At 30.6% G+C, this 14,699-nt stretch overlaps 1 protein-coding gene across 1 annotated transcript; it reads right to left on the minus strand.

Moving 5' to 3' along the window:
- Window positions 1-298: 298 nt before the first annotated feature.
- On the minus strand, window positions 299-11,271 carry LOC135960771 (uncharacterized). The gene is made up of 4 exons (XM_065512155.1): window positions 11,153-11,271; window positions 10,702-11,061; window positions 10,473-10,627; window positions 299-848 (listed from the first exon to the last, which is right to left on the minus strand). Exons 1-4 carry the CDS (start codon window positions 11,222-11,224, stop codon window positions 314-316), a joined length of 1,122 nt encoding a protein of 373 aa, XP_065368227.1. The 5' UTR covers window positions 11,225-11,271; the 3' UTR covers window positions 299-313.
- Window positions 11,272-14,699: the final 3,428 nt, after the last annotated feature.

The following is a 14,699-nucleotide window of genomic DNA, read 5'->3' on the forward strand; positions in this document are numbered from 1 at the left end:
CCGGAAACTGGTTTTTCATTTGCCGGTTTTTTGGACACTCTAATGGAGTTACTTGGTATCTTTCAAATCGAAATAAAGTTCGATTGGTTTGGGATGTAGCCGCCAACGTGAATGGAGTTTCATTAAACTTTATGTTATTAAAAGGTCACGATTTGATGCTAACACTACATTCTGACCTGTATGGTTTTCGTTTGAAAAAATTTGCGATTTGTGAAGACATCACATTTAAAACTACTTGGCGCTTTTATTGCAATTTAAAATAATCAGTTTTATTTAAAGGAAATAAACCAACGTTTTTAAAAGGTAACAATATTTATTTGTTAGTTGATTCGACTGGTACTGTAGTTGACTCGACTGGTATACTAGTTGACTCGACAGGTATAGTAGTTGATTCGACTGGTATAGTAGTTGATTCGACTGGTACAGTAGTTGACTGGACTGGTACAGTAGTTGACTCGACTGGTATAGTAGTTGACTCGACTGGTATAGTAGTTGACTCGACAGATATAGTAGTTGATTCGACTGGTACAGTAGTTGACTGGACTGGTACAGTAGTTGACTCGACTGGTACAGTAGTTGACTGGACTGGTACAGTAGTTGACTCGACAGATATAGTAGTTGATTCGACTGGTACAGTAGATGACTCGACTGGTACAGTAGTTGGCTCGACTCGTACAGTAGTTGACTCGACTGGTACAGTAGTTGACTCCACTGGTGAACTCGAATTAGCATCACATCCTTCCGGTTGTTGTGTGACACACTTATTAAGATTAACATCGTAAAAACCGTTTGAACATTTCATGAGAAGTGCATGTACATCATCACCAACTTTTTCGCAATAGATATAACTGAAAAAAAGAAATTGTAAAATTTAAAAAAATTAAGCTCCTGTTTCTCAAGCAAGTACATACTTTGGGTGGAAATTTAACGTGTTTTGTTGTTGTAACAAAAACAAAATTTATTTAAAATGTTCATTCAAAGTATTCCCATGGGATATAGAAACTGGTAGTAAATATACATATTTATAATAATGATATTGATCAGTTTGTTTAAGGTGTTTACAGAAAATAATTTGATCATATTTTAAAGCTTTCGCACATTAAGTTCATATTTGAGGGTAGCCAATGCACTGTGGTTCCAAATCAAAATCTAGGTGGACAAAATTATGAAAATAGGTATCTTCAGAATTTGGAAAATCGAAGTTTTTTCTGAAACTGACAATCTGCTCTCCTCCAATACAAATGGGTTTATCAATTGGACGTTTCGTTTTCTAGACAGTAGCGCCAGAAGTTGAAAAAATGTTGAATCATATTTTCGTTAATTTTGTTTTAATATTTTACTGCTTTACTAAATTACATATGTATATCTCAATTGTTTTACCATATAGAAATTCATACTTCAAAACATACAGTATTGGCCATAACTAAAGCACCCCCTCAATAGAATTTTTCAAAACATAATTTTTTTGATAAAAAATGCTTTTTTGAATTCTGATTTGCATATATTTTATTAACTTATATTGTTAATGTTCATATAACATTCATTTAGTAAAAAATAATTTTATGATCAATTAATTTAAAATGATAAATCATATAAAACCACAAAACGCAACGGACAAAACAAAAGCACCCCCTTATAAGATGTTTAAAAATTTGACTACGCTACTGTATATGTGCATTGTGAATTGACGGGACTGACAACGAATGGATTTAAAAATTCCAGAAGATAAAAATAAAGAAAGACGTAGTGTGTATAATTTAAGTTTTATGCAGTTTATTGCAATAAAAACAATGGGATGGAAAACGTACGCCAGTGAATTTAAGATTAAAGTTATTGAAGACCGGAAGACGGATTTATCACGACATGATATTATTCAATTAACAGATCATTTTTTTTCAAGCTCATTTCAAAGTTTTTGCAGACTGGTCTCATATCAACGGTGCATTCTGGAGGACGTCCGCGAAATAAAACACGATATTATGATTCCTTGATCAAAAGAGTAATTCAAAAATATCCTACAGCATAATCTAGTCAAGTATGAACAAGTTTATGATTATGCGTTAGCGAAATAACAATCCGTTGAAAAGCAGTAGAAGTCGGATTATTCAGTTGTCGACCAGCAAAAAAACCCATTATATCAGCTAAGAACAAGAAAGCTAGACTGAAGTTTGCCAAAGCGCACATCGACTAGAGTGTCCAAAAATGGAAGACAGTACTGTTCACTGATTAATCCAAATACAACTTAAAAAGTTCCGATGGAATAAAAGGAGAAAGACTGAATCCTAAGTATTGCAAAGGAACAACTAAACTTGGAGAAGGCAATGTAATGGTCTGGGGTGTCTTTTCTGGTCAAGGAATTGGGCCAATTCATAAAATTAATGGGATTATGGATCATTTCATTTACCGTGATATAATGAAAGATGTAATGTTGCCTTATGCCAGTGAAGAGATGCCACTTAAAGGGAGCTTCCAACAGGATAAAGATCCTAAGCGCACCTCCAAAATTTGTAAGACTTCGCTACAGAGCAATAAAATTCAAGTTATTCATTGAACTCCTGAATCTCCCAATAAAAATCCTATTGAGAACTTGAGGGATAATGTTAATATGAAAATAAAACGTGAAATTTGCCGAAATAAGGATCGGAAATTTTCATGATTTATTCCAAGCCGTTAAAATAGCCTGGGAAGGAATATTGCAAGACAAGATAAAAAACTTAATATCTTCTATACCTAAGTGATGTGCTTGTGTCATCCAATGCAAAGGATTTGCAAAAAATAGTAATTAAAATTAGTGTTATATTATATCCATCAAGGGGTGCTTTAGTTTTGTCCGTTTCATTTACTACCTTAAAATATTTTTTGATTTTATGTTACCACTTATGGAAAGATTAACTTTAAAACTATTTGTTTATCAATAATAAACATATTAACAAATGAAAATAATACATATTCGAAATTTAAAACTTTGTTTTTATAAAAGAAAATATAATATGAAAAAAATTAACTGAGGGGGTGCTTTAGTTATGGCCGATACTGTATATAAACATTGATATAGGCTTTTATTAAGTGTATATCTTATATTTATGGGCCTCTCCATTTTCCTGTTGTAGTCTTTAAACTTATGTCTCAAATATAGTAATTTCTACATTTTTCATTTCCGACCCTATAAAGTATATATATTCTGGATCCTTATAGATAGCGGAGTCGATTAAGCCATGTCCGTCTGTCTGTCTGTCTGTCTGTCTGTCTGTCTGTCTGTCTGTCTGTCTGTCTGTCTGTCTGTCTGTCTGTCTGTCTGTCCGTCTGTCTGTTGAAATCAATTTTCTGAAGGCCCCAGATATCTCCGGGATCTAAATCTTCAACAATTCTGTCAGACATACTTTCGAGAATTTTGCTATTTAAAATCAGCAAAATCCGTCCATAAATAACGGAGATATGAGCAAAAATCCGAGACAACCTCTGAAAATTTCATCAAAAAACACAATGTATTGCATGCTTTGACAAAAAAAACAACAAAACGTATGTTTGGATGTGCAAGTTTTGTGTATTTTGTTTTTTTTGTGTTTTGTTTCTTTTGGCGTTGTTGTTGTTTATTATACAACTAAACGTTTGTTTGGTTGTGTGTTGGTTTTTTTTGACAAAAAAGCAACAAAACGTATGTTTTTGGATGTGCATGCTTTGCGTATTTTGTTTTTTTTGTGTTTTGTTTCTTTTGGCGTTGTTGTTGTTTTTTATACAACCCCAGCGGGAAAAAGATGCAGGAAAGAGGCCTTCCTAAATGCCTCATTTTGCAGACACAAGGACTTGCAAAATCATTTTGCCGCATTGCAAAATCATTTCAATTTTACACGGCGTGTCATTGCGAGCCAAGGCCTTGCATACTCGCTGCTGTTAGAGGGCTGAGAGAAGGCCTACTTATGATGGGCTGTTGGCAGCCAACAAGCTCACTTGTTATTAGAAGGGGATTCATAGGGCTTCTTGAACACCTTCTAAGAGCAGGCAGGGTGGAATGAGTATCGGATCTTTTAGAATGTGTAAGTATGCCCTTTAGAAGGCCTACAAATTGAAGTCCTATCATTTTTTCCCGCTGGGACTAAACGTTTGTTTGGCTGTGTGTTGGTTTTTTTGTCAAAAAAGCAACAAATCGTATGTTTGGATGGAAGCATATGCTTTGCGTATTTTGTTTTTCTTTTGTGTTTTGTTTCTTTTGGCGTTGTTGTTTTTTATACAATTAAACGTATGTTTGGATGTGTGTTGGTTTCATTGGCTTGCGTATTTTGTTTTTGTTTTTTCTTTTGGTGTTTTGTTTCGTTTGGCGTTGTTGTTGTTTTTTGTGTTCTTGATAAATTTAGGATGCTGTACGCTGAAAGTGGGCAATGTACATACATATATACTAATTATAAAAAATAATAATGCATCCACAACAAAGGTGAAGGGTATATAATATTCGGCATAGCCGAATATAGCACTCTTACTTGTTTTTTCTAAGAATGTTATATAGCTAGCCAAAAAAAGATTTTTATTTATCTAGACCCTACTGTAACTTGAAATATAGTAAATACAAATATTTTTTTAAAAATTAGTTTCAGAAACACATGAAAACGTATTTTTTTAACTTGAAAAAAGTTTATATTGATCTTTTAAATATTTTTTTTTGGAATCGGAGACACCAATTCTATATAAAAAGAGCACCAAATAATTTTGTCCAACTAGATTTTGATTTGGAACCACAGTGCAATGGAAGTAAAAAGTCATGATACAACCATTAGAAGGTAGAATCACTAGGGAGAGAGTTTAAAATGCTATGCCTTGTTACATCAAATAATAGAAAAATAAAAAACAGAAATCCAAAAATACGAATAATAACAAATGAAAATTGAGAAATATTTTGTTTATATTTGAAATACACATAATTTACATATTTGCATTATTGCATAATTTTATTTTCAGCACATTTTATAAATCTTACGAGATTTTTATCAAATGAACATTTACACTAACAACATTTAACACTCATGTTTCTTCTTATATTTTTTAAATTGAATTTAAATTATTTTTCAATTTAGTTAATTTTTGAAGTTTTATTTCAATTGTACTTTTATTTTTTATTTGTCTGACAATTCAAGGCAGGTATAATTGAGAACATATTTTGTAGTGATTCTACCTTTTATTGTTATATTATGGTAAAAACTGTTAATATTTTGGTCTGCTCATATATTAGGGTTTTCATATTATCGCCAGTGCACTGTACTTATAACAAACCTTCCTCCGACAACTACCCAATAGATTACTTCTGATGGCTAAAATAACTACTTTCTAAAGTTAAATACAAAATAAACGCTTACACTATAGGATACTTAGATACACTAAAGTGACAATTGACTTTATGATAGGTTACATGGGATCTCAGTATACGTAATCAAAAAGAAAATAAACTGTATGAAAATTATATCAACACAATTTGTATAAAACCAGTTTGTACGAATTACTCTCAAAACTTTTAAGTGACTACACTCTAGATTACTTTGAGACATATAAGTGACAATTGTCTTCACGCTAGATTATCCGGGATGTATAAAGTAATCAATTGCCTTCCTCTGCACTACAAAGAGAACATGCATGTCAAACGACCCAAAATATATAAATTGGAGTCAGTCAAGTGATAAGACATTAGTGACAATTACTGTCTATAAGGTATACATTAGGGTATTCGAATTATTCGATTTTTCTCTTGTTCGAATAAAACAAATAATTCGAATAAGAGATTTTAACTTGTTCGAATAATTCGATCACACGTTTAAAATTAATCGAATTATTCGAATAATTAAAATTTTTTTAAAAAAGTAAGGAATGAAGTTTTGATGTCTTTTTTTAAATATTTTATTGTTAAAGAAAAACAAAAAATAACGTTAATGTTAACAATTCAAGTTTTGATAATGTTAAGAAACATTCGAAAACAAAGTCCATTATTAAATTTTCAACAAAAATATTCTGATCAGATTAACTCCCGAACAATCAACAAAACAATTGACTAGCAAACCCTTTAGTTTCCGTTTTTGAGCTATGCTTTAAACAATTTGAGCTAGTTGGACATGATCCTGAATTCAAATACAATATAAACATATTAAGAACTTTTTTATGTCGTTCATTAATTCGGGTTTTAAATTGAGTAACTAATTCTTTAGTAAATTAATTATTCACTATTTCTAAATTATTTATAACAAATTGTATTATACATCAAGCTCTATCAACGTTGCCGAATCTTTGCTTAGATAATTGTTCTTGGGCAATTACAAAAGAAAGGGAATCTGTCCAAATTTTGATATCATTGTCAGTGAACGTGGCTAATTTGAAGTCAGACAGTCCATGATTGACGTACTTATAAATACGAAAAAGGTTTATTACCATGTTAGACAAAGATGTCCATCGATGTTTAACATCATATATAAGACGAGCTCTATGTTTTTCTTGCAACAGAACATAAGTTTGTAATATTTTGTGTTTATCATTAGATTAATTAAATATTTTCCAACACTTACGTACGCGGTTAATAATATCACTTATATACATATATTTTAAGATCATGGCTATCATCTATTTCAAATAACACATTCTTATGTTAAAAACGACGTCAAATCTAAAAGACTAAATAAAATATGCGACATTCCAATAGAATCAATCAGTCTTAAAATGATTAAAAATAAAAAATCATCATAAGAATTCGTTGTTTTCTTAATATTTTGTTGCATATCAATTATTTCTAACAACAGCATCAAATCTTTTGGGGATTGAATTTAACAAACTTTCGCATGTAGATCGGGAAATTGCATACCATATTTCCTGAATTTTCTACCAAAGCTCTTCCTTGTTTTTCAATTTTTCAGGTCCGAGTTTGTCTTTTACTATTTTCCATAGGATTTAAGTCTCGTTATTGAGACGGCCATTCCATAACATGAATTTTGTTATATAAAAACCATTTTTTGGCAAGACCTGACGTGTGCTTTGGGTCATTATCTTGCTGGAAGAGCCATTTAACATTCTCCAAAATATTTACATACAACTGCTTATCCATATTTTCTTTAATCCAATAAATTGGACCAACGCAATACCAAGAAAAGCATCCCCATATAATAATATTTCCCCAACCATGTTTAAACGTTTTTGGTTTTTGCATTTTTTGGACGTCTAACCCATGTCTTATCATCACTACCAATTAAATTTCATCCGTCCACTACACATTTTGCCACTTTTTTATATTTTCTGGCCCACACCAATCCTTATGATTGCTCCTGGTTTTAAATGAAATATTGGTAGTGATTCTATTGTAATGTCCGTCACTGTAACTATGTATTAACACTAGTATGATCGCCTCGGTTTTTTTGCTAAGGTCGGTTTCGTTTTTTTGAAAAGCTCACATTTCGAATATCGAAGAAACCGGGGTTTTCTTTTCGAATAGCCGGTTTTTTCTAAAAGTGTGTTTTATGAGTTTTAGTGTATTAAAAACTTTAAAAAATATTCAAAATCCAAAAAAAAAAATTAAAACAAATACTTTAACTATTTACATTTAGAAAATCTCACAAATGATCTGGAAAGCCTGAAAACTTAGTCAATGCTTTGTTTTCTATATGTCCTACAAATTCACCAAGTAAAAGATAATTTTCAATGTCTAGTTTTATAAAAAAAAAAAAATCGAGATACTCCAAAGCATTTTAACTGTGTTTTACTTATTCCTAAGAGATTATTTTACCTTCATAAGGTCTTCAAATTTACTGACGTTAACGATCATCGGGTCAAATTTGACCCAAATAGAAAATAGATTTTTTTTAAAAAAAACCTAACGTAGTTGCTGACATTTGAAATTAAATTAAAGTCATAAAATATCAACCACTCATTCTTATAAAAATTGCAATTTTAATTTAAAAATGGGTAACATTTTACCCGAAGTACAAGGCTATAAGCCTAGTACTCTGTTCATATTTGCGAAAAATTATGGTTTTTTCATGCGAAAAATTTTACATGGTGTTTGACAGCTAGCTGATGGTTTTAATTTCGTGCGAAAGAAGTGCTGCGTATAGCTAGGTACTCTGTTCAAAATTTCGTGCGAAATGCTGTCAAACTCCATATAAAATATTTGGAATGAAATATATGCGAAATAATTTCGCAAAAGCAGTACTCTGTTTTTATTGTGGAAAACATGTGAAACGGGTGAAAAATGTTATTTTTTCACCCGTTATATATACCACATCCAATAATGATAAACTAAAGATTACGCCATGCGCATGATTTCCCGTTAGATGACGTAGATATTCCATTTTATGGGTTGCCAAGTCTGTTTCGTATGTGAAAATTACAATTTCTTGCGAAATATTTTATGTATTAAGCCTAGTACTCTGTTCATATTTGCGAAAAATTATGTTTTTTTCATGCGAAAAATTTTACATGCTGTTTGACAGCTAGCCGTTGGTTTTAATTTCGTGCGAAAGAAGTGCTGCGTATGTTATTTCGTGTGGAAAAATAATGTTGCCAGATTTATTTCACGTTTTCTACAATAAAAACAGAGTACTGCTTTTGCGAAATTATTTCGCATATATTTCATTCCAAATATTTTATATGTAGTTTGACAGCATTTCGCACGAAATTTTGAACAGGGTACCTAGCTTTATGTGAGAATTGTCAACCTTAGAATTTAAATGACTTGACTATTAGCCAATAGCAATAGCCAATAGTTGCGAGACGTCAGATTTCCCACATACGCAGAAAGTTTTAATAATTGCGCATGATGGCGTAATCTTTAGTTTATCATTCTTGTACCACATCCATTGAAAAGTTGCTGTAGAACGTCAAAATAATACGTTTGATATTTCTTTTGGACAACTATCATTTGTTGCATATCTGTAATAATCTGTGATAATTTGTATTATTTAAAAATACAAATAGATGAATACATACGTTTTTGAAATTTTAATACTAAGTATTGAAATATACCTTTAATATGTTGAAAATACCTTTAATATGTTGCTAAAAATCTAAGCGGACAACAATGCACAGTGTAAGATTTAGCCATTCTAGGGAGACAAAATTAAATATCTTGGAAAAAAATGAAGCTAGACTTATGAATTTCGGTACAAGGTGTTACTAGGCCAATATGTACCTTTGTCAAAAAATGGGCGAAATTGGATCACTGCCACGCCCACCTACACAACTGGAAAAATTTAAATCTGATATTCGCGTTGGATAATCAAAAAGTAAAAAAGCGGCGAGTTTGTTATAAATAAATTGCGAAATTTCAATGTTTGTGCTTAACCAGGCAAAAAAATCACAAAATCATGTTTTGTTCGATTTATCGCTTTCCACCTTAGTTTAAATCTAATATACACATTTTTTACAAAAATTTGTACTTGCTCATAATCAATATCAGAATTAGAGCTACTGCTTATTTTTCCACAAATATGATTTACGGAACGGTCAAGCCTCTCATTTTCGGGTGTTTTAAAACCATATATTAAAAATTTTGTTTTTTTTAATCGGCAAATTTCGGCAGATAATCAGCCTTATCATGTAAGGCGTAGTCGTTGAAGTCGTAGGTTGAATAATTTCTTTAATCTAGTACGAAACTTTCGTTGTCGTAAAACGACTACGCCTTACATGATAAGGCTGAATTTTATATGTGCCTTAAAGTAGGTACTTCAGACGATCGTTTAAAAATAATTTGGTGAAGAATATAAAGATTATAGAATTTAGTTTTTTTTTTAACTTGACGAAAATAGTAATTTTTTTAGTGAAATAGTACTAAAAGAATTTTCTATGTTCTAAATATAAATTCTGATGATATTAACAGCGAATAAGTTAAGCTTCAAAACAAAAAAAGAGTCGTTAAAAAATTGCATTCATTTAAAAATGAGCAATTTCATGTAAGTGTTTTTGTTGATTTCAATTCACTCAAAAATAAAGTTTTTGCATTTTCTTATTTTAGAACAAGTACTCTTTCATATTTGATAAAAATATTTACTCAAATTGATACTCCAGCTAGGTTAGCAAAATCTTACACAGTGCACTGTGTGATTTCTTTGAGTTTTATTCTAGTTTCAAATCAATTTTATAAGGTTTTATAAATGTAACCTTTATCCTCGTTAAGATTAAATTTACAAAATAAGTAATGGATTGCTTCTTTTTATAAAATTTAAAATACATATATATTGTCATATTTATATGAAAAACTTTGAGGATTGCATATCTAATTTGACAAACAAGTGTGGCAATGCGAATAAAATTGAGAGTTCATAATTGATTATTGAAAAACACAATCATTGGTTAAAGACCGCCTAATATTTTCTCAGGTTTAACTTAACAGTGTGTTAAGCTATGTTTAAAACTAGTTCTAAATCTCACTATGTAAGAAGTTTAACTCATAATTTCAAAACTACTTATGGGTGAAGACACATTTTACTTCAATATTATGAACAAGTACTTACGTTTTACATTCAGTGTCATTGATTACGTAATAAATCTTCTTATTTTGTTCGTTATCTTTACATTTCTGTTTTAGATTAGATACATTGGGTGTTGTAGGTGGAGCAACTGTTGTGGTAATCGGTTTATCGTTGCTGCAAGTAGCAGAAAGTCCAAACTAGAAAAATCAAATTGAAGATTGTTACACATCTGTTATAGGAATATGCATTTAAAAATAATATAAAAACTTACAAAGTCAACAACACATGTTGGTGCACATATTTGTCCAGCTTTTACTAACATGTCGATATTACAAATTGAACCACTTTCACAGGAACTTACTATGGCAACTTCATTATCGATACAACGGCCGAATTGTGTTTTACTTACACAAGTGTATTTTCCATCTGTTGGGCACTTATTGCAGGATGAATCGCAGATTGGTTTATTTGCAACAGATTCTGGTTCACAAATTTTAGCGGAATTTGTACAAACATGATCTTCCGGACAGTTGGTCAATGTTGACTTTAATGGCTTGCCATTCATACACAAGTAATAAGATGTTTTATCCACGCAATACGCCTCATTATCCGACATGCACTCCTCACATTTCTTTAAAGACATACAATTTTAGACATCGGAAAAGAGTAATTAACTAGTTATTTTATACATATACTTTCATATAAATACACATAATACATACATTTTCTCCAAGTGATAGATTCAGGAATGTACAGAAGAGTGATAATAAGATTAGTTTTGTATGAGGACTCATTTTATTCCTCTTGGCTACAGATCGTGACAACTTAAATTAGCTTTCGACTGATGTATATACTTAACTGACGCTATTACTGAATTTATTCCAAATTTATAGCAAATCAGAGTTAAGATATCGGCGTCTTTATCAACAACCTTGTAATTAAATAATAAATGATTAATAGTTTATTATAGTCGAAAATATTTTTTTTTATTTTTGAAATAAATCCAATTCTGGATAAATTCAATGATAAACAAAAACATGGGCAAAGCTTTATTGCCTTCAATAAATGCATGTGTCCCATCTAAAAAATCTATACATACTACATGTATACTTAAGAATTTTCTATTGTTTTGATAAGGACTGAGATCGTAAAATTCTTAACATATGTTTTTCATTAAGTATTATTTGATTTTTTTTTTTTTGATCAAGTTACCTTTGTAAAGCATGTTCTTAATCTGATTAAAATGAGTGACCAGAAAAAAGTGCGTACTAAACTTATTAAATATTTTCAACAAAACCGAACTTGGTCCTACAAAAAGTTGGCCAAACAATTAAAGAAACTCTGCTAAAAATATAGAGGCCAAAGACAGAGCACGAAAATTTAAGTCAAATTTTATACAAAAAATATACCTGCTGCATAATGGATGACGAAATGTACATATGGAAAATTTTTCGCAGCTTCTGGGTCAATTCTTTAAAAGTTTAAGACCCAAAAGCAGACAAAACTTCTTGGTATGGCAAGCAATATTCAGTTGCGTCAAAAAAGCCAAACATTTGTTAGAAAAAGGCTTTATAAATACCGAAATTTACATCAAGGAATGTTTACAAAAAAGGATGTTTCCATTCATAAGACTTCTTAATGTGTCCACTTATTTTTGGCCTGATTTGGCATCTGTCACTATGGTAAGAAAGGTCTTGAGTGGTACAAGAACAATAATGTGGTATTTGTACCAAGACAGACAATTCCTCCAAACTGCCTGGAGCTGAGGCCAGTGGAGAGATATTGGGCTCTTGTTAAAAGTGAATTGAAGAGCACAGAAAAGGTGTGTGGTTGATTTTAAACGGAAATGGACAAACTGTTCCAATAATTTCTATCAAAAAAAAAAAATGATTCAAAACTGTAAAGGTAGGGTCACACACAGCGTTGCCGCTTTGGTCCAATTGGACCAAAATTGGTAGTTTTAAGTTAACAAATTGACTTTTGGTAGTTTGGTTGGTTTGTTCCGATTTTTGTCGCATTTTGGTAGGTTTTTTGAATACGTATTTTTAAGAACAAATTAACAAAAAACTTAACAAAAAAACTATGTTAATCCAAAATAATAAAATTATTTATAAAATATGAAGACAGAATTATCTTAAATTTTTAGTTTAGTGAAGTAAATGTATACGTATTTAGTAGTGTTCAGTTCATAAAATGCCAAAGGCCTTGCAATACTAAAACGTTTAACGTATTATACATTTAATTTACACATTTTAAATATTTCAAAATTATTACACATATTATTTAAATTGTGTGTAGTCATGTTAAAAGAAGTAATAAGTATTGAGCAAAATCATTTTTCTTTTAAAATTTCAATAATTTATTTTCGTGAGTGATTTTCAGAAGTGGGCAGCTATGACCAATTATGTATCGATCGCCATGAAACTTATTTATGTTGAATTTTGTCGGGATACCAACACTTTTAGGAGTTTTATGCTAGTTAAAATAAGTTTTAGAAATGGGCCTTATATGGGGCTTATGGTCAATTATAAAACGATTCACACACAATTTTTAGATGTGACATATTTATGATTGTAGTGTAATTAAATAATATTCATCCTCAGGGTAATGCTATAGCAGCAATAATATAATTTTAATTTAACTATTTGATTTTGAAAGGAATCCAAATAGTTTTTCAGAAATATTTAAAATTTGGTTGGTTTTGGTAGGTTTTGGTAGTTTTTAATCTGAAATTTGGTAGGAAAAATATTTTATGAGTGGCAACGCTGGTCACACATAACAAATGTTTGACGAAAAAAACGTAAGCACTAAATAAAATACATTTGAATTCTTTTATTTATTTCAAAAACCTATTTTACTTAGGATGATTCAAAACAAAAAATTTAGTTTTATTTTATTTGATGATGTTTGATCTTACAAAACACTTGTAAGAGTAAACACGTAAAACTAATTTGTGCTATTAAAAATGGTTACGCTTTTTTGAGCAAATATTTGCCATGTGTGACCCTATCTTAAGTTAGTGGTTTCATTTTTATTAACATACATATATGTATGTTAAAAATTTTTCAATCTCAGTCCTTACCTATGGAAAAACCAAAAACAATTTAACGTTCGTAAACGTCAATTTTTATCTACAATACATTTGCGACCACAGTTTCGAAAACAATTTTTTTGCCGAACGTAGTGGTTTTATCTTTGACATTTACTGTCGGATGTACTTAACAGATAGTCTAGCTTTAGCGTGGGTGTAGGTTTTATTTGACTTTACCATATCAATTAGTAAAGTCAAAAATATATAACAAAAATGAAATCCTTGAATTCTACTAATATGCACCAATAAAACTATTGAACTGTAATTAATGTTTTAAACCTGCAACCTAAATGTTTATATTTGTTCCAAGCTTCGTAACCCTCCCAACCATATTGCTAAAGCTAATAGATTTGTTAGGAACCCAAAACATGAAGTTATCCCATCCGCATCATCTCACAAAATACCATCCTGTATAATGTACCGTTAGGACAATTAGACTTATGTACAATTTATTTTTTGTATACATATTTTATAACAACGAAGTGGCGCACAGTGGGGGATCTGAGAAAAAAAGTGGAAATAAATCTGTAACTTCTAAACGAATTGCCCGATTTTAATAAAAATTTCCCGTGGCTATAGAGGAGGTGTTGATAAGTTTAAGTTTTGAATTGGGGCTTATAACACCAAGGGGGGCCAAGCCACAATGCCCCAAAATGGGGCACCTCGGGTATATCAAAAATTAAAAATGCCAAATTTTTGTTTGCGATCCGATTTGAAAGATTTTTATATATATGGAATCTACTAGACGAGATCTACAATTATGCTATGGCAAAAGAAAATATATACATATTATATATCAACGTGTAGGAAATTATGACTTCTTTTCAAAAATGTACAAAATTTTTAAGAATTAAAAAAATTATAGAATACTTTTTTCAAAAATATGGGAATAAAATATTATAGCTGATTTTTTTGGAAAATTTTAATTTTTAAAATGCAATAAAAGTTTTGTTTATGAATCGTTTTTAATGAAATTTTACTCTTATATAGAAACTTTCGATCCAAATCCAAAAGTGAAAAAGATATTTGTGAATTATTAATGACAATCCCACAATTCCCAAAAAACTTTCCAAAAATCCCAAAATTGGGTTTTTTGATTTATTGAAGGCACCAAGCTCGGGGCTATGAAATCCCTTAATTTTTTGAAAGCAGCTATGCGATTTGAGAATATGTTGTCT

Source organism: Calliphora vicina, chromosome 5, assembly GCF_958450345.1.
Source record: "Calliphora vicina chromosome 5, idCalVici1.1, whole genome shotgun sequence".
NCBI lineage: Eukaryota > Metazoa > Arthropoda > Insecta > Diptera > Calliphoridae > Calliphora > Calliphora vicina.